Source organism: Cololabis saira, chromosome 5 (genome assembly GCF_033807715.1).
Source record: "Cololabis saira isolate AMF1-May2022 chromosome 5, fColSai1.1, whole genome shotgun sequence".
Lineage (NCBI taxonomy): Eukaryota > Metazoa > Chordata > Actinopteri > Beloniformes > Belonidae > Cololabis > Cololabis saira.
The window spans coordinates 28,045,846-28,067,155 of NC_084591.1; the positions used below are offsets into that span (position 1 = coordinate 28,045,846).

At 40.0% G+C, this 21,310-nt stretch overlaps 1 protein-coding gene across 3 annotated transcripts in view; it reads left to right on the forward strand.

Annotated features, from left to right (window-relative positions):
• Positions 1-20,856, forward strand: part of osbpl5 (oxysterol binding protein-like 5) — a 37,565-nt gene extending 16,709 nt beyond the window's left edge. For 2 of the 3 annotated variants that reach the window (XM_061721451.1, XM_061721452.1), the window contains 21 exons: positions 4,398-4,549; positions 4,797-4,870; positions 5,797-5,877; positions 6,757-6,858; positions 7,092-7,295; positions 7,961-8,045; positions 8,175-8,337; positions 11,022-11,235; positions 11,373-11,557; positions 11,642-11,723; positions 12,674-12,772; positions 12,936-13,032; positions 13,236-13,334; positions 14,523-14,620; positions 14,724-14,813; positions 15,227-15,363; positions 15,766-15,945; positions 16,080-16,209; positions 17,460-17,574; positions 18,306-18,408; positions 19,240-20,856. In XM_061721451.1, coding sequence (XP_061577435.1) covers positions 4,414-4,549; positions 4,797-4,870; positions 5,797-5,877; positions 6,757-6,858; positions 7,092-7,295; positions 7,961-8,045; positions 8,175-8,337; positions 11,022-11,235; positions 11,373-11,557; positions 11,642-11,723; positions 12,674-12,772; positions 12,936-13,032; positions 13,236-13,334; positions 14,523-14,620; positions 14,724-14,813; positions 15,227-15,363; positions 15,766-15,945; positions 16,080-16,209; positions 17,460-17,574; positions 18,306-18,408; positions 19,240-19,375 — 2,610 coding nt within the window. In that variant the 5' untranslated portion in view covers positions 4,398-4,413 and the 3' untranslated portion in view covers positions 19,376-20,856. Of the gene's footprint in view, positions 1-4,397; positions 4,550-4,796; positions 4,871-5,796; positions 5,878-6,756; positions 6,859-7,091; positions 7,296-7,960; positions 8,046-8,174; positions 8,338-11,021; positions 11,236-11,372; positions 11,558-11,641; positions 11,724-12,673; positions 12,773-12,935; positions 13,033-13,235; positions 13,335-14,522; positions 14,621-14,723; positions 14,814-15,226; positions 15,364-15,765; positions 15,946-16,079; positions 16,210-17,459; positions 17,575-18,305; positions 18,409-19,239 lie in introns of those variants that run through there. The other variant, XM_061721453.1, reaches the window with a different exon arrangement.
• The last annotated feature ends 454 nt before the right edge of the window (positions 20,857-21,310 follow it).

Below are 21,310 nucleotides of genomic sequence, written 5' to 3' on the forward strand. Positions count from 1 at the left end.
TCGTTATATCACACTTGCCTCAGTGTGATCACAGTGAAACAATGTGGGACAGTTAAATCAGTGTGAAGACATTCTGAAGTCAATGAATGAAGTTTATGTAAGATGCTGTTCTTGGATGTTATGAATACTTGTAGGCGAGACTGCTGTGTAGGACGGGAGTCAGAGCATCTCTGTGCTCTGTGGAAATGGATTAGGCTGAATTGATCTAAGAGAAGCGCAGCATTAGTCCAGACGGATCCAGATGGTTACAATTCTGCTCAGTTAACCTCACTATTTTACCATCAGGTCTGGTTTTGCTTTGAAGAGCTCAGCCCCCATTAGGATAAACATGATAATCGGCCTGGATACAGCTGTGATCCTCGGCAGTTGTGAATAGCATGCTATGAAGAGTTTGTTGGGAGTTAAAATTTGCTAAGTATGGCAAAGCAAAATTCAGCAACTAGGTGAAGCAAGTTGCTTTATATAAAACATAAAAAGCAGTGGTGATTTGATTTAGGTTTTCCAGGCCAAACCTGATTCTATCAGCAGCTGGTTAAAATTCTTCTGTTTTTGTGACTGAGGTAGAGGTATCTCAATAGATGTACACTAATGCACATTAAATACCCCACTTTACAAAAAGTACTGGATAAATAAGGGTAATTCATTCTTCAGTTCAATTATTGAGGTCAGATACAAAAAACTGACTGGCATACTCATTGTCTACGGTTATTAAGTGTGTTTGTGCGTCTGCACTGCAGTAGCTGCATTTTTTTAATATTAGGGGGATTACTGAAGATACCATTTGATTGTGCATGTTTTAAGTGAATCGGTTTAGACAATGAAAGAGCCGTGACGATGGTGTTCGGGGTCATGTTGGACTGTGGATTTCTGTGGACTGACTGGCTGAACTCAGTTGGAGCCTCCATCTGTCACAAGTCTGACAATGTGCACACGGAACTGCTTGTCACCGCCATGCACTGTCCTGCTATGTAGACAGGCTGACATGTGCTCGTATAGTAGGCCTTTGTTAGTGTAGGATAGGAGTGAAAGGCTGGATGTTTAGACACAGATGCACAGAAATAGAAGGGTAAAGTGTGGTTTAGGCCAGTGGTTCCAAACCTTTGTTCCTTGGACCCCCCCCTACTTGTGTTTAAGACCAGCCGGGCCCCCCGACCCGTACGTACTAGCCCCAAAATAGTCTTTAATTGAAAAAATTAACATTAATTATTAGGGGTGTCACGGACGGTACACACAAGTCACGGTTCGGTACGTACCTCGGTACAGGGGTCACGGTTCGGTACGGGTTCGGTACGGGTTCGGTACAACGGGAAAAAAAATACAAAAAGTCCCAAATGTATAATACGAGTTTTTTCTTCCTTTATTTTGATCATAGCATTTGAAAGTTAAAGTTTGTTCAATTGGCTACAAAACTAAAAAGCATCTCTTATTAAAGTGTAAAATAAATAGAATAAAACATTTAACTTTTGCATTAGTGTTTTTAATTTTACCACGGACTGGTTTATGTGAGCGCGGGATGGGACATTGTAACGCGCTCAAGCACTTTTAATAAATACTTGAACCCGGGCTCCTCTACTGCTGCATATGGGCAGAGCCGTCTGGGGGCGGAGCATTCTTCATGGGCCTTATGATAGTCATTTTAACGTTCAACAACATCATCCTACCCATCAAACTACATTTATTCTCACTTTTAGTGAGCCAAGCCTATAGGCCTATGCTGCAGAAAGCAGAGTAAAGTCACAAACTTGTTCAGAAGCACACACACACACACACACACACACACACACACACACACACACACACACACACACACACACACACACACACACACACACACACACACACACACACACACACACACACACACACACACACACACACACACACACACACACACACACACACACACACACACACACACACAGGTCTGACAGCTGTCAATCACATGGCGCTGAAAACTCAGGTAGTCACGGACTGACTCAGTTCCATCTTTGATTCAGCTTAAATACAAAAAAACATAACTGGTCTAAATTACACAATCTATTTAGATAGATAGACACAGCGGTCTGTAACATCATTTCTGAGCTCTATAACAGAGAATAGACTCGGCGGTCTCGTTGACAACAACACAAAGCACATTAAAATAGGCAGGTGGTCAAAGCTACAACATTCTGATAAAGAAATTATTTAAGAAGGTTACACTGACTCACCAACGGTAGTTGACTCTTCCATAACCCAAAATAATCCAGGTAACGTGGAAAACGGGGTAACATTCAAAACTTTGTACAAATTTAGTCCTCTTTTAAACTTTAGCGCTAATCTCCTTCAGGCAAATTTGCTGTGACTGTTAAGGCTGATTTATGGTACCGCGTTACACCAACGCAGCGCCTACGGCGAAGGTTGCGCGTCGCCGCATAACCTCGCCGTAGACTGCGCCGTACCCTACGGCGTATGCTCTGCGTCGATTTAACGCAGAACCATAAATCAGTCTTTACACCCAACCCGCTTTGGCTCACGGCTTCGATGCATTCAGGACAGTTGTAAATTAAGAATTAGAACACTTTATCGTTATTACAGCCTACAATTTATGATGATATATGAATTGCACATATATTTATTGATATGCACACACTAGCACACATTTAGGTCTGTAATGGAACGTTACTGTTGATTTTTATAAGGCAAAAAAAAAGGATGATTGATTTTTTTTTTTTAACTCAGTCAGACGTATTCGCCGTAAGACTGCGTGCACCGAACCGTGACGGCCGTACCGTGACGGGACGGGACGAATACAAATACCGTTACACCCCTATTAATTATGTTTTTTTGATACATTTCTCTTTTGTTTACTCTGTATACATATGACTTTGTTTTTCTCCAATGTCACCAATGTATAATATAGGCACAAAAGGACATAAATAAAATAATAATGAAAAATAATGAAATAAAATTATTTCTGAAAAATGTCTCTTTTAATATGAGACCAAAATTTTTAACATTTTTCCTTTAACAACCTGTAGATTAAATGTTGAGTAACTATATAATAATAAGGAATGAAATAATTTCCTGTGTTTGTCACCAGTGTATAAAAAACACAAAAAATATTCAAGACATTCATAAATTATTCCTAACAATGTCTTATGAATGTCTCATTCGCAAATATAATTTTTACAACTGCATAATTTCAAAGCAGACAAAGTTTTGCGCCGCCCCCAGAGATCTCTGGCGCCCCCCCAGGGGGCGCCCAGACCCCAGGTTGGGAGACACTGGTTTAGACTACAGTCACTGACTGTACCAAAATTAGTGGTATGGAAATAGAAAGAGTATATGAAAATAAGTTCCTGGGGGTAATAATCGATGATAAACTTAGCTGGAAATCACACATAAATAGTGTAAAATCAAGAATGTCTAAAACCCTAGCAATAGTAAATAAAACAAATTATTTTTTCTGTCAAAGAGCACAGTTTTTAATGTATAACTCACTCATAGTTCCATACATGACTTATTGTGTGGAGATATGGGGTAATACCTATAAAACAAATACAAACCCTATTTTTCTATTACAGAAAAGAGCTTTAAGGATCATTAATAAAACCGACTATTATGAACCAACAAATAATCTTTTTATTAAATATAATACCTTAAAATTCCATGATATAGTAGAGCAGAAAACTGTTTTATTTGCCTTTAAAGCCCAGCAGAAACTGCTTCCAAACTGCATTCAGGACCTGTTCCAGATAAAAGAAACCCGCTATGACCTGAGGGGGAAACTCATGTTTGAGATGACGACAGCAAGAACGAATATTAAAAAGAAATGTACATCAGTTAAGGCTAGAGAAATTTGGAATAGTTGTAATAACAACCTAAAAATGTGTCGCTCTATCGTCAAGTTTAAGAAATTGTTTAAAAAAAATATTGTAAATAAATATAACACTATAATTATAAAGTATACTATCAAAAACATTCTAGGATGTGAAATGTCAATTTTATATTTTGTCTTACTTATTTGTTTTCTTCTTTATGTATTGTTGGTTTTCACTGAGTAAAAGATAATGTCTCATATTTTTGCTGATCATAAGAAAAAAGGGTAGGCACTATAAGCTACAGCTTCAGCCTACACCTTTTCGGCAAAAGAAATGTTGTTTTTTTTTCTTCCTTTTCATCTTGTTCTGTACAAGCCGAAATAAAGATTCATAACATAACTGACACAAAGGGAGATGATTAACAAAAGAATCAGATTAAAAAGACAGAGAGAACCTCTTCAAGTAATTTTAAATCAAATAAAAATAAGATAAACAAATACATGCAGCCACGCTTCAGTAACATTTTATTAATCTGTCTGAATCTTACTTTCTGTTCCTCACTTCCCTCCTGTCATTTATATGTTTTTTCCCCAACAGCGGATAAGGTGTCAAGATGAAGGAGGAGAATTTGTTCCATCGGAGACTCTCTCTGTGTCCCAGTGCCATCTCCCCACCTAAAATTGACCCCCGCACCCTCACCCGGAACCTGTCTTATGGAGGAGACAATGACCTCTCCAACCTCAGTCCAGGTAGGAGGCCAAGATGTCAAAGATGGCACATTGACAGTGAATATGACCAAAGATAAATGCTGCAGTGACTTGGATTCATGTGTCAGTACAAATATGGGGTCCTGTGCTGAAATGTACTTATTCCACACAGATCAAACACCTCAGGTGCTGCTTATTTGCTGCTTTGGTGGCTGCCGTGCTTTGTTTGTCAGCAGGTTTATACACTGAGCGCATTTGTATGTGACTGTGTGTTGTGGGTTCCCACCAGGCAGTGACACACACAGGAACGGTCTCTCCATGCTGAGTAATGAACTTAGTCCTGCCCAATCACCAGGCAGCAAGGTAAGAACACGCTTCCTGATTGGGCAGCTTCTCCACAGCTGACTCCTTAGATGAACTCTGATTCCATTAGCATTCTGTGATTATTAATTTTCCTTTTATACGTACTATATAAGAAACCTGAATCTTGTAAAATAATTTCAAGCTTTTAAAGCCAAAGTGTGAGTAAGTGCAAAATGGCGAAATAGTGACCAAATGTATCCTTTTCAGTCAATGATGTCCAACAGATACGGGACACTTTCAAGGATCAGTTTAGTTGTCCCGTATTAAAGCTGCATTTTATATGTCAAGGCCATGGTGGGAACTATGTCTTAAGGACTACAAGCCAGTGATTTGGCAATGTAGCCCTATTTGGCCCTGCTGCTGTTTCTCCTGTGCCACCCTTACCTGTAACAACCTGTCTTCATTGTTAAGCAACATAAATCAGGGATGGGAAATAAATGTTGCCAGTGGCAGCCATGAAGTCTTGTCTTGTCTTGTGTCCTCCTCACTTCATGTTGCTTTGCCTCACTCAGCCTCAGAATATGGCTAATATTACATTATGTGGAATAATGTCACATGTGCAGCTGCATATTTTGCGTTTTGCCTCTTCCTCAACCCCAAAGGCCCTTATTGAACAATTTGACATGAAAAAGAGGTTTAGAGGTAGTTGTTTACTTTAAGAACAGCTTTTGTGACACAAATAGATGTTTAAATATCTGTGTGGGATTACCAAGTAATACTGCCAATCAATCTGTTTCAGTGTACTCAAGCAAGTTTATGTATATTACTTATATCACATATTATCTTAGTTTAATTATTCTCATCTCTATTTAATTAAGTCATTTTACTGTGAAAACTGAAATTACTGCAGAAGCTACAATGGTTAAGAGTTTTTGTCACTATGTGATTGACCTTTTTTTTTGTCTTAATTTATTCCCACTAACCAGTCTGAGTCCAGGATGTTTAATGGTGTTGAGAAGGACTGTCCTTCTCCCACTGAAAGACTGGCCCGAAAGGAGTCACTCAAGGTACGCATCATTTCTCTCTTTTTGACATCTGTGAAAAATATTGAATATTATAATGCGATATTTCACTCATCATAAACTGATTGAAGGCTTGATACACTATTTGGGAACATTTTGAAACGTGTTTGAAATGTGCATGTTTATACTGCAGATCTTAGTTGAATGCTATTGTTTGTTTGACTCTGCTTCCACCTAGTGTTTGAGCTGACAATTACTGCTTTCAGATACAACACTCATTTAACACAGCAGGAAATAGAGAAAGTGACAATTTTGGCAGACCTTTAAATTCCATTTAAATAATCCTCGTCAACATTCAGACTCATTTGTACAAAGCAGGATGCTTCAGAAACTGAAGTACTCAGATCTCACGCCCACAGCTATCCCACCTCTGAATCAAGAGAGGCTGAGACAGATCCATCCGGAGCTTTTCTCCGATGATTGGCCTGTAAGAGCAGTGCAAGTACTGTTGACTGACTGACCCACTCGAGTGGTGCACGTTGGCAGCTCTTACAGCAGCGGTTACCCGTACCTGCTCACAGCTGACGTCCCCACTGCTACTTCAGTGGTGGAAATTATTGCTGTCATGATTCTTTCTTTTCATATGATTTTAAATTTGGCTTTCTTCTCTTTCACAGACCATTTGAACAATTTGGTTTTAGATGAATGCATCAGCGTCACTAACCTGCAGAGATATTTCTTTCTTGGCTTAAGCACCAAGCAGTTGCTAGACTTTGTTGTTATGCCAGTTTTCCTGTCACCTTCTTTTCCAAATGATGCCCTGAGGAACTTTGGTGCTTATTTGTGTCAATGTTGTGTTTCACACCGAATATGAAAGAAATAAACAAGACTGATGACTGATCTGTGTTGTATCTTACTCCATAGGTCCAAAAGCAAAATTACAGGCAGGAGAAGAAACGAGCAGCCCAAGAACTATCCAGTGCACTAAAGGACCCCAGTGTTGTTATCATGTCCGACTGGTTAAAGGTGTGAGAAAACTATGCTGTTTCATTCAAATGCAATAAAGATGTTAACTTTTACATCCAGCATTCATCATCTTATATGTAATATGTTTCAGATGAACCTGCAACAGTTGGATAATTTAGCATGTTCTCATGTTATATTTTTCCTGCCAAACATAGTTTTGTAATCTGCAACTGAGACTCACCAGTGTCATATTCCTCTAGTTGCTCCCCATCTCATCCATTGTCCATCTGTAGATCCGTGGCTCTTTAAAGAGTTGGACCAAGCTGTGGTGTGCGCTGAAGCCTGGAGTGCTTTTGATTTATAAGACCCCCAAAGCGGATCACTGGGTCGGCACCATTCTTCTCAGTGCATGCAAGCTGATTGAGAGACCTTCCAAGAAGGACGGCTTCTGTTTCAAGCTTTACCATCCACTTGAAAAATCAATCTGGGCTGTCAAGGTCAGACATATTTGTTGGCTCACTGACATTTGCATGATAAATTCAGCTGGGTCTCTAGAAGTGATTCTGAGACTTGGTACAAAACAAACTAAACACCGGAATCAATTATCTGCAGTATAATTGGAAATTGGACTCCAGTTTTGTTCAAGGCATGACATCTGCTGGCAAAGATAATGTATGGTTAGAATTAAGATTGATATATACGTTTACATACTGCAGTAACATATAGTAATTGTGAAAAAGAGACACAGTAGTACCATCGAAAACAGAAGAATGTGGGGCAATATGGAAAAAAAAAAGACAGAGGTTGGGATGCCGTTAATTTATCACCCCAATTCTTGTTGAAAACTGAGTTGCAAAAATCGATGTATATTAACAAGGCTAATATGTTGACAAAAACAGCTTTATTTATTTCTAATGTAAATACGAGAAATCTTTTTACGATAAAATGTCATTTTACTTCATAGTCATATTGCTCATTAGCATCAGTTGGTAAATCAATGACTTCCTTTTTTTTCCTAAACTGTCTTCATTTTAAGTGATTAGTAGTCGATTGAGATGTCTAATCATCATTCTTATGGCCATCGAGACCACCATTTGCTTCACCCGGTGTGACAGAAATGCACAACATGAAATGTGAGTCACTGTTTGATCCATATGCTCAGGGTCCCAGAGGAGAGAACGTCGGTTCCATCACGCAGCCTTTACCCAGCAACTACTTGATCTTCAGAGCTGCCTCTGAGTCAGACGGTGAGGCTCACATGCCATTGTTCCGTGTGGTGGCTTTCATTCATGCATGCTCACATAATTTTTTGAAACAATCACAAACTAAAGAAGTTATACCTTTTATTTTTCCAATAAAATGGATTTCTTCCCTAGGCCGGTGCTGGATGGATGCCCTGGAGTTGGCTTTAAACTGCTCCAGTCTGTACAAGTTAACAGCTAAAGCTGGGAAGGAGGGAGATATCAGTGTCTCCACAGATTCCTCGCATATTCTCCAACTCCTGCAGTCTTCTCCGCTCACTGATACAGAGCTGCAACAGTAAGTGATATGTTCGAATATACACTTCTCCACCTTACCTTTTAATACTTGTTTTTGTTGGATAGGACTGTTCCTAAAACCACACTTACTTTGCTGTACTTTCCAGTCCATTTTTACAATTAAAATGCCAGGGAGACTAACTGCCAGATGGTTGGTCAAAAATGATCATTTAGTGCATTCTGGTGGTCAGCTTACGGTAATAGCTGAAGAATCATTGATTATCTGCAGATGGTTTTGATAAATTTAGAACAGATTTTCTCTGTTCCTTGTGTACCAGGCTATTAATAGGTCAAGTTTATTTCTTAAAATTTGATGTATAGAAACATTTAAATATTACATTTAAACAAATGTTTTGAAGCTTTTTTGCAAAGAAATGTAGAAGCCACGTTTTTAATGTTTAACTGAAGAAGGGAAAAAGACTGAACAACTATGGCTCGTTTAAGAGTTGCTTAAAGAGAGACTCTTAATACTAAAAAGAACATGACAGCCAACTTAGGTTTACAAACTCTGAAAAATTGTCCTTTTGACTGATTAGACCAAAGCGCAGATGTTTGCTCTTAATAGTGCACTGGGCAAAAAACCAAATAGAGCATATGAAGAAAAACATCCAACACCAACTGTAATATCCGTAATTAGGAGTGTCTGTGGGTACTTACCCTGGTTTGAAATCCCAGTAATTAAGTGCTGCAAGACAAACCACACTAAAAATACAGCCTGCACTTCAAGTGTCTAATCAGTAGCTTTATTGTGATACATGGTGTTGAATGTTTGCTCTAAAATAGTGGCTGATTGGTGCATTTTCTCATCTTAAAATCAGTGTGTATATATTTATAGCTTTCTTTGCAGCTGTTAGCTGTTTAAAATCCTAGACATCCTTCTGCTCCTCTCACACCTCCCCCTCCTCTTGCCCACTGCATGGCTGAACCCACCCTCTGGCCGTGTTTAGCAGCAGTCCCTCCTCTTTGCTGTTCTCCGAGCCAATCTTGGCACCCTGTTCAGTCACATGACTGATATCAGAGCAGGAAGATAGAGCACAATGTGAGCTGTACACCGCCCAAAAAGAGACAGTAGCAACGCAGCCATTGCAAGCTTGCATACGCACCTGGGCAAACCGGCATAAATAGCCACAGGCTTTCAGGAAGCAGGTACACCGAGCTGAAGGAACAAAACCGCACCCTCCTGTTTGTAGAGCAAAAACATTTACACCGACCGGTGAAAAGGTGAGATAAAGGAGAGGCTGTTTCTGTGTTTGGGATTTGCCGATTGCAGCATTTGTAGGGGTTGGATTCCTGAGGAAGTGTTTGTCTCTGTGCTGTATGTATTTGAAGTAAGGAAAACGGCTTCCTTTCCTGGTTGTGTTTGGATTTATAGACAATACAAGTAAGTTAATAATTAATTGTTCTGGGAAGTGGCTGTCGAGGTTTGTAAAGTATTTGAAAAATTATATTTTTCATTGTCAAGGAAAGGAAACAGTTTTCTTATTTTCTGTGACCCAAGTTATATTACTGACCATGGTATTTTGTGTGTGACACTGTGACACACTAGAATTGATTGTCCCATTTTTCTGCAGTTGTTAAGGTCCTAACTGTTGATAATTTGTGAATTATAGAACAAAGTCTGAATGTCGATAAGATAAATGACCTACTTTTGTAATATTCATTAGTTTTGGGCCTGTCCACTCAGATTTTTCAAATGTTCATAGTCTGTCTTACACATGGCTGTAGGATATTCCTGTGAGGCTATTGCTTCCTCGCCCTCCATATTTCTATTCCCCTTCTCACCCTCACTTCTCCTTTCTGTGGCCATTTGCATTTTAATGCAAAAGTTTTTTATGGAGTTTTAACAGTTTCTCTTCTAAAATGAGATGAGGAAGTCTGTGTAAATCTGAGTTCTAGTATGAACTTGTTGAAAGTGCAAAATTGTTCATCTTGGGAATTGTTTGAATAAATAGCTTCTTTTTTTTGTTAGTCACATGTGCAGGATGTATTATAGTGCATGTTTCAGACTAAATGGAGTGATTTATGCTGTACAGATCTTAATTGTTAGGTCAGTAGCACAGTTTTGTCCAGTGGATGGAGGACATTTGAAGTTGAAGAAAATAATCATGATTTTCTCTGAACATGCACATCAGCAGATATCGTGTATTTTCCCTGATCCTGTCTCCAGCTCTTCCTGCAGCCATCTATCACATGTAATGTTGTCTCAGTCTCTGTTTGCTAGCAGCAAACTAAAAGGGTTGAGACTGAGTCTTTTGCTAATTTTAAAACGTCAATTACTACCTGAGTGATATTTTGGCTGGACATTGACACAGGTTCCCTTGGTGAAAATCCTTACTCGTCCAATGGGTCTGGTCCCCCTTCACATTCACAACCCTTTCCACTGGCACAGGATATACTGAACCAATCACAATGAGGCGGCTGCAGACTTTATATTACCGGTATAACCAGGAGCATCCAAGAGCCGCTATTCAAAACATCAAGGATCTGCTTTTACTCTACAGTCGTAAATCAAATACTCTCAGTCGTAGATACAGCTGATTAAATCCATTGATTTTATTCTTCATCTCTAATTTGCATTTTCTAGCACAAGTTTATCTAATCTCACTCATGGCATGAAATTCAGCAGCCATAAACTGGAAAATACTGCAGCTCTTACCTTGGGGTTAACTTCTCTGTTTTCATAAGGTTGAATGACGCGGCCCTGCTTGGAAATCACCACATGGAAAATGACGGATTCTCAGATAAATCGGAGCGTGAGACTCACGACGACTGGGACACTACGGCCAATGAAAATGGTGGAAGGCTGACGGAAGAGAGCGACATGGAGCAGTCGGATGAGATGTCCCCCGGGACACAAGCCACAACCTATGTAGAGCAGTGCACAGAGGAGATGGCTGAGGTAAAGGGGTTCTGCCAAGGTCTCCACTTCATCCTTAATATTCATTTTTAACTACCCTGTTATCTCTAAGAATGGGATGTGAGTCATTTATTCTCTCAACTATGTGTCCCTTCATCTTTCTATATTCGTCCTCTTAGGCTGGGGAGGCTTCCCAGGTGGAAACGGTGTCAGAGGAGAACAAAGGTTTGATCTGGAGCCTGCTGAAGCAGCTGCGGCCAGGCATGGACCTGTCAAAGGTTGTGCTGCCAACCTTCATTCTGGAGCCCCGCTCCTTCCTGGACAAGCTGTCTGACTACTATTACCATGCGGATCTGCTGTCACAGTCAGTAACGTACTTAAGCTTTAATGAGGTTGTGCACATATGCAACTTGATTGTTAATGTTCTATTTTTGCTCCCTCTCCAAAGGGCTGCATTGGAAGAAAGTGCATTTGATCGGATCAAGCTGGTGTTGAGATGGTATTTGTCAGGCTTTTACAAGAAGCCCAAGGTGAGATGTGTGATATCTTATAGAGCTTGTTATTAGAGCTGCTCACTGTGTTGAAAGTTTATCATCATTACAACATCACAATATTGAAAAAGAAACAGACAAAAATGCATTCAGTCATAAGTAATATCCCCATCACAATTTGCATCTGCAGTATTGGACCTCGCGTGTTTTCCTAATATTGCTGGTTGTTATAAAATCAGTACTTTTTATATCATCTGCTTTTGGTGACATTTTTGAAGTCAGACATTTTGGGCGTTTGCTTCATTTAATTACTTATTGAGTTGAAGTATTTTACTGACTGGTAGTTGGTAGTCCTTCAGACTGGATTGAATATCTCAGAAATAAAATATATTATCACCAACAATCACAGAATTGACAACTGCAAAACTCTTCCAGCTCTGTTTATAGACCCTTTCTTCTGTTTGGATATTTTGACGTGCTGCACATAGCTTATTGGAAAGCACTGGGGTATTTTCTTTGAGCTTTTTTGTTCTGATTTATGGGCCCCCTATTCTCCAACATCATATCCAGTGTTGGCTGCTTGATAAATTGTGATATTTGGGCTCTGTTTCTGCAATAAAAATATCAAAAGCCCCTTTCCACTTGTTTTCATTCATTGGGATTGTGGCAGAAGCACCACCGAGGGACAACCAACATGAGTTAGCAGAAAATACATGTAGTTCAATCAAGGTTTACTCGCTTTTTGTGCCGATGTAGACTGTACTACTGGAATTGACAATCTGTGTTGCACTCATAGGTTTTCTGATGATAAAACCTTGTTTGTAGGTGAATCTAGGCTACAAACAAAAAGTGGTCCGACAAGTAATATGTTGCTCCATAATCAGTTTAATCATTTAATAGATGTATAACTGTTAAAGATTAAAACAAAGGCACTTATTATTATCAGTTGATGCTTTACCTGATACTAACACTTCCATTTGTGTTTTCAGGGTCTGAAAAAGCCTTACAATCCAATCATGGGGGAGACATTTCGCTGCTGTTGGCTTCATCCTCAAAATGACAGCTGCACTTTCTACATAGCTGAGCAGGTTAAAGCAGATTCTATCCTTGGTGTGAAATATCTAGCACAATTTGTCAAAAGCAATAAACACAGCAGGTGTAAAATTAAAAAGTGCCAGAGGATATCTGACACTTTTTTTTTTTTTTTTAAATAAAAAACTCTCACATATCTCTCTTCCCATCCATGGCCAGGTGTCCCACCATCCACCCATCGCAGCCTTTCATATCTCCAACAGGAAGGATGGTTTTTCTATCAGTGGGAGCATCCTGGCTAAATCCAAGTTTTACGGTACATAGCCATATTTAATCTGCTTTCTAAAACTAAAGGTTTAGCATGGATTTGTACATTAATGCATTCATACAAAGATGTACAACAACACAACAGTGTAGTTGCAGAGTTTATCTTTTATCTCTGCCCATTAAGAAATATTCCCACTCCTGCTGCAGAAGCCCTCTAATCTAATATTCATGTTGTTGTTTGTCTTCATGAAGGTAACTCTCTGTCGGCTATCTTGGATGGCAAAGCCAGATTGCTTTTCCTGAGTAGGGATGAAGAGTATGTCATCACCATGCCCTACGCCCACTGCAAAGGTAATGGTTGGACGATGAATGTCATTGAGTATCTTTGCTAATGAATCCATCCATATCCAAAGGTGGACACTGAAAACAAAGTTGACATACAGCTCAGCACGAGCCTGCTTGGTGCCTGATGAATTTGTCTTGGAAGTTTGCACGTCAACTCACTGGCTGCGTTTACGAAGGAACATATGATTAGTCTGTTCAGTCAGATCGTGTGTGGGTTCCATTTTTGTAGAATAATAATGAATGTAAAAACAAACTCCACTGGTGGGTTGTACTCAGGTTACGTGATTAACAAACGACCCACCAGCCCGTGTTAGTGTAACCTCAGAGTCCAGCTCGACTCGCCGCCATGCGTCAGTCAATGTAAAAAGGACAGGCGACTCTAGATCGGCGTGTAATGAATGGTATCTGGCAGTGTAAAAGCAGCTAATATTTCTCAACTAAAGCCAATCCAAATAAGGACTATTCATGCTCTGAATGTTGAACCCTCGCACGACAGATATTACAAATAAAGGTGCGGGTATACTTCTGCGTCACACACACGCAGAGCACACGGCGCACCCGTGACCCCGTCACGAATCGTTCTGACTTCTCCGTCTCTCCATTTGGTCGCGGTGCAGTACCCCCCGCGGCCACTAGTTAGCGATCTTTTTCTGAATGGTTTATCCGACTTTTTCCGGTCACAGTAAATCAAAGAAATAAGGACAACTATTGTGCAAAAAACAAAAACAAAAAAAATCACATATAAACGAAGAAAAAAGCCCTGGAAGTTCACTACTGATTCAAACCGGAAACCGGAAATGCTTCGCTTTCAAACGAACCAATCACAGCCCTCTCGGTCTGCGTGTGGACGGCGTCTCCTCGACGCGTAGTTACAATTTTCGGGAGGTGCACGTCAGTGACGGCGCATGTGACGGCGTGTCCTCTGCGTGTCCAAAAACCACACGCCGTAGACACGGCGTCGTTTTGACGCAGAAGTATAATTCAGCCTTAAGAGATGAAGAATGTAACACAAGTTTATTTTCCAGGGTTATTTTGGGATGTTGATCATGTCTTGTCTCTCAGTCCAGTCTCAGAATGCAATCACTGAACTTGACCAGATACTGTACTGGAGTAATTGTGTATTCAAGCAGGAGTACTTAATGCCAATAGCTGAAGTGTTGTTGATCTGACGATATGATGTCATGTCTCATGTAGGTATCCTGTACGGCACGATGACTTTAGAGCTGGGAGGGAAAGTTACCATCGAGTGTGAGAAGACGAAATGTTTTGCAGAGCTTGAGTTCAAACTGAAGGTTTGTTTTTAAATTATCTGTTATAGTGTACAAACGCATTTCATACAGATTATCTCTGTGCCTTTTTTAATAGGGTGTTATGCTTTCTTTCTGTTCACTGCAGCCTTTCCTCGGAGGTTCCTGCTCCGTGAATCAAATAAGTGGAAAGATCTTTGTGGGTGAGGAGCTGCAGGCCACCGTAGACGGACACTGGGTAACTACCTTTTATGGTCAATGTCTCCATTGCTGGTTTTCTTCTAAGATCCCTTTCTGCCACATATTCACAGCTGTATACTATTTAGTTATTCTCTGTAGTAATTAGAGACAGAATTAATAATAATTTGTTTAGAAGTTGCAGATCAAGTAAAAAGGTTTGGAGGGGTGTCAGAGTGGGCTCGAGTACGTTTAAGATGTTTATGTATGAGCAGGAGGCGGTGAGGACTTCAGACAAGTTTCAAACTAATGGATGTTTTCCCAAACTTGGGAAGACATCCTAGAGTGACTTGAAACAGTCCCTGGATGATTAACATCTTTGCATCTTTCCTCCCAACGTTGGTTGGCGGCTTTGTGAAATGAATTGATTTATGTGCTATGAATTAACAATTTATTCTCTTTTGTTTAAATCAGGACAACGAGGTGTTTATTCAGGAGAAGCGCTCGGGCCAGCAGGAGACGCTGTGGAATCCAAGCCCAGATATTCGTAGCAGACGCCTGAAGAGACGAGTGGTCCAGATAGACCAGCAGGGAGAGTTTGAGTCTGAGAGGTAAACCCGATTCAGTATTTACCTGTGCATCACATTTACTCTTAACCCTTAAGTGAAAAATATTACATTTGAGTTGTGAAATGTAAAAGCAGATATTTTGACTTGCCATGAAGTCCAGTCATAAGTGTAACATTTATGTTCCACTGAATTGTATTCGTGAGCAAACAAACATAAAACCTTCCTTTTACATTTTACACACACATCAATTAAAGGTTGATGATGTTGGAGTGATGAAATGCACTTGGGGAAAGTGAACACCCTCATTGCTGAGTAACAGCTGCAGTCAACAACTTTTCTTTTCATGTCATAACAAGAAAAGTAATTAAAAAAACTGCGTCTGACTTTGGTGAGAGTGTTCGGCCGTATGCTTCATTAGCCGCTGCTTTAACATGTTCCCCATAGACTGTGGCAGCATGTGACCAGTGCCATCATGGACCGGGACCAAGTGCGGGCCACGCAGGAGAAGTATGTGCTGGAGGAGGCTCAACGCAAAGAGGCCAGAGAGAGAGGAGACAAACCCTGGATCCCACGTCTTTTCCAGCAGGACCCCGTCACCTCCGAGTGGCTCTACCGGCACATGGAGTATGAAAACACACACCAAGCTGCTAAAACACACATGTTTCTGTAATCTTTGCTTGAGTGTTGTAAATGGCGTACAGTGGACTAGGATCGCTTTTAATTACATTGTCTTTTTTTTTTTCCTGTTCTTTTTTTAGCACCAGGCCGTGGGACCCAGAGCACAGTCTCGTTCAGTTTGAGAAGGATGGCATTATTCAGACTCATGAGAAAAGGCAGAGGCAACACAATGGGTTCTCCTACAGCCGCAGCTGGGACAGTCAACACAAGGTTAAACCGGAGTTACAGCACTGGAAGAAATGTTTTCTGATCAGTTTTCTTTGTGATGTGCAGGACTCTTCTTCTAAAAATAGATTCAGTGCATTTTTCCTCTTCAGTCTCTCAGTTTACCACCATGTCAAAGTAGAAAAATATAACCAGAGATGTCTCAAAGGATTTAGTTTCAGACTTGGACTTAGGCCAGGCTACTCCAGCTTTGTTTTCTTAAAGCCACAGAAACCTTTGAATTATTTAAAAGCCTAATATTGCACTATATTTTTCTGCATTTAACTTTACTCCATCCTAACTAATCTCTGATCATCTGCCGAGGAAGAATCCTTCCACAGAACGATGCTGTCTACATTTGAATATGTCACTGCGTCACTATGTCACACTATGTTTGAATACATTTGAATATATGGTTGGTGAGGTGGCGATCACTTCCTCACTATCCCCACACAGATGCTTTTCATCAGGTCACCACTTTGCATCTTAGGGTCTAAGTCATGCAAGTGCCTTTTGACAAATTCATAGCAGGGTGTCATGTGTCTTGTGCCACTCAACCACCAAGGTCTGACCAGTGAGGTGCTGCAACAGTGGCTGTGACATTCAGCCATCCATGAAGCAACTCTGGACCTCATAAAGTCAGATTTAAGTCGGTGGTTTCTAACTTAATGTTAAAACAAGCTAGCTGGTGCGTCATTTGGGGAGGTTTTAAAAGGAGCAGGAACGTTTGTGTGCTCTCTAAGACCTGTATCTTAACATGAATCTGTTTTGAAGATCTTTGGATAGTTGTCGACCTCGTGGCTGAATTTTCACTCTGAGAACAACAACATTGTTGGTGTTCATTGACAGATATAAGATGCACACCCATGACAAAGGGTGTTTCTGTCTTTAGAACTCAATAAAACTCCAAAAACATGCTTTGGCATTATGGAAAAATCATTCAGTGAGACAAAAACTTAACTGGATCTACTTTAAAATTAGTTTGTCTCCACAGTAAAATGGGTTCACTCGTTTGCATTTCACTGACTTTTTGTCAACATGAAAGTTGAGGTCTTTGCTGTGAAACCAGACAACTGACCCTGAGTTGACTCAAACATTGTTGACAATAAGAGCTTTTCCTTCCTACTTGATTTTGACTGCAGTGATACCCAGATAACAAAATCCCATCTTTTCTAGTGCTTTAATGTTGTATCAACTAGCTCTGTGTTGTCATGTAGGGAGGTTTTATTGATCAAACCTCTGCTCCCTCCATCCAGATGGGGGTGAGCGGGAAACACAGGAAGGCCAGCAGCCAGCCGTCCAGCTGCAGCCAGAACACGGAGAGCAGCAGCACCACGCCAGAACCCACTCACGAGTCCTCGGACAACGAAGGTGCGGCGCGCACTCACAAACCAACCCCGATACAAACCAAATTATTTATTGCTGACCTAGTTGAGATAATGCACCATGTATAAAATCCTGTCCTTGTCTGATGTGCACAAGCAGTGTTTAGTGAGGACAAGGCGAAGTTTGCTTTATATGTTTTATATTTCTTTACAATTAAAGAAGATTGTATGTTGTTTTTGTTCTTTTCCATGACTGTATATTATGGGAAAAATATTAGATTTTTGGGAGAATTATTCATCAAAGCAGTCACCTGTTATGAGATGAGCCCGAGCTTTAGATTATTGCATTAATTATTAGTCTTGTTTATACCAGAAATATTATTCAGCAATAGTTCACTCGTATGTGGCGAGTTTATATCAGTTTTGATGTGCTTTTAATCTTAAACATGCATTCGCTACATGTTGACTACAACAGAGCTTGTAAACATGGATCCAGAATATTTCGTCTTATTTGATCTGTTAAGAAAAACAAAAGGACACATGAGAATAATAAAAAAATGTGCTCTTTCGGAAGGAAAAAAAAAAAAAACTCAAATGATATGCATGTAAAGACATTTGGAAAAAAAAAAGCGAATCCTTTAAAATGCGTGACAGTTGTTGATGCTTCTTTTCATCTGTTAGATATCACTGTGGAACCTTTTTACCTGTATTAAATCTTTTAGTGAGTTATTAATTGTTTTTTTGTCTTCAAAAAGTCTTATTTTGTTTTGTGTGCAGGTTTTTCAAGCCAGTGTGCCCGCTGCAGTAAAGAAGTGAAGGACATCGCTCTGATAGAGGCCTCCATCACATCTATACAGGACACACAGCAGGATATTCAGAGGTGAAAAGGATTCATTTACCGAGTAAAAAAAAATAATGAAAAATTCTAGTTACCGTAGTATTTTCACTTAACAGGAATCATATTTGCCTTCCATCAACATATAAATATTAATCTATTCAGTTGTTCATTTTTGAACATTTTTCTGTGGTAAATTGATGCACAACTACAGGTCAAAAGACAGATATAAAGCAATTGATTCAGTTAAAGAATGAAATCAAGTTAATTTTGTTTTCTCTGTGACATAATTTCCTACAGTTGGAGTTTTGTGCTAGAAAGAGTCTTGATTGTTTTTGGGGTTTTTTTGCCTCCATTGAGGTCATTTTCATTTGCTGGTTCTTAATTCTCACTTTTGTATTCTTTGGTCATTCTTGCCCTTGTCTCCACCAGACACGGCTGTGCAGTGTTAACACTGTGGTTTTGTTCGTCCCCATCCTTTTTTTATTTCACTAAGGAAGTGTTTCAAAAACAGAAAACTATTTGCCTGATTTTTCGAAGTCACGTTTAGCCTGCAAACTCAAAATGACTCTTTTAATGAGCAGATTTTCTTGGATGGACTTCTTGTCCATCTCGTGTGTGTGTGTGTGTGTGTGTGTGTGTCTGCTGGTTGGCATGTGTTTGGTCAAAAATAGGCCGACTAGGTATTTTTAGTGGCTGGTCGATTCTGGGACATCTTTGAAATGCACCGGCCTGTCTGATGGAAACACGAACATTTACTAGCGTGGCCCCAATCAGCGCAGACATTAACCTAAATTAAGAGTAAAACTTGGGTAAATAATATTCCTGCTCATCAGTGTCAAACACACCTTCAACCAGATTGTTCTGTGTCTGCAGGAACCTGGTAGCTCTGAGTCGTCAGATGTCTCGCCAGAGAGCGACGGACGACGGTGTGTCATTGACGGGTCGGCACTGGCTCGTCCTCTGCGTCCTGCTCGTCTCCCAACTCCTCCTCAACTACATCTTCACCTGAGCCAACTCCCCAGGGAGGAGTTTCCCTCCAGTGCTGATCTGGCATTAAATCCTCTAAAAAAGCACAGAATCAACAGAGGGACAGCAACCTGAGATCAGTGAATGGAGGGTAACTTTGTCCCTCGGTTTCCTCTGAGGGGAGCAGAACGGACTTCAAAGCAATAAACACAGCCACAACCTGTCAGTCATCTGCAGCCAGGAACAGCATCCCCTAGTGTAGCCAGACTGAAACAGCACCGGCACCTGCGCACTTTGGACAGGAGAGGAGAAACAAAACGAGCACGGCTAAAAAGAGCTGAGATTCTGGATTAAAATTGCAGAAAGATTTTGCAAAAAGAAATGATGGAGGATATTTCACCATTCCTTAGTGTCTTTTTTTTATATTGCCCTGCAATACTGTTTATTTGTGAGTGTGTCTTTATGTGTGTCGTTGTTAAACATTAAGCCTTATGGGCACAAGCAGATCACAGCTTGGTCTTCTACACCTCTTCCACTCCACATTTTGGGCCTTAATGCTGAAGCCAAAAAAACAACAAAAAAAGAAGAAAAATACAAGATATACAAATGAAGAGATCTTCAAACAGTGCAATTGTGTGTTTTGTATTGATGTACGCTCAAATACACTCTGTCTCGTCTTTTAATGATGGTGATTTTTACCAAAACAGTATTTAAAATCTGAAAGGACAGAGTTCTTGTTTACAAAGAGTGCTGCCCGTGTCGTCGGTGGACAGATGAGGGTTAATGGGACGGAGGCCGAGCAGAGAGCCAAACAGAGTGTCTTTGTATTTCTGTGCCTGCGGCGCTGTGACTTAAGGCATGATGGAGCAGCACTGCTTTGGTCTAGAACATGACACTAGTGTGTACAATCAGTCACTTAAGTAAGCGTGGAGGAACGGACAGAGGGAGAGACGAGTGCAACAACAAGGAAAAAAAAATTGAACACGAGTTTAAGGAAAGAGTGTAATGTGTCTTCACCATGTTCAAGGGACTTTCTTCAGATGTAAATGCTTAGTAAAAAAGAAACAAACGATTTTTCTTTAAATCAGTCTGTATATATTTGTCTGCCAATGTGTTTCAAAAAGAGATTTCAGAATGTATTTATTATGTGATTCACCTTGGCTTTCTTAATTAAATCTTCACCGCTCTCTGTGGGTTCAACAAAGTGTGTGTACGTATGTGTGTGTGCATGAAAGAGAGAGTGTGAGTGATGGAGCACGTATATGCGCGTAAGCCATTAGGGTCATGGTCAACACAGCCAGAGCTCTTAACTGTGTGTATGTGTTTTTATTTATGGATTATAAGCCCTGAGATCACCAACGGGATAAATGGAAAGCCGTACATGAAGGACGTCAACTCTGAATGCTTCAAGTTACACCTTAATTTGTTTATTATTGACATTGTTACCGTGTTTTCTACTTTGCTGCCATGTTGTGGAAACTCTACATGCCAGATATCTTTGTCATATAAAACAACTACACATGATGGTGCCCGATGTTTTCATCCATACATGTTGCAAACTGTAGCACTACAGTAAAATGTTTTAACTCTGAGACTTGCTTTGGCCATCATTAATGGAGAAGAGTAGAAGCAGTGGTGCTTAAAATAATCAGTCATCAGTAGGAACAACCTTTCAGTTCCTTTAGTAAGATTGTAATCCCCTTTACACTTTTTTTTTGTTTTTACTATAATTATGTCAAGTTTCATGTTTTTTCTTCAGTAATTTTGGTAAAAACCAGAGGATTTTTAGTGTTTTACAGTAAATACTAGTTATTTCCTCTCCAAGTTTCCACTAGAGGGAGATATTTCTCTGGAACAAAGTCTAACTTTGGACCTAAGACTTTGACATAACTTAAATGTCTGGCTGGATAAAATGGGTGAACGTTGAATACTAAACTAAAGATGCTCTCTGCGGAGATGATGTAAAAAGCGAAGGTGA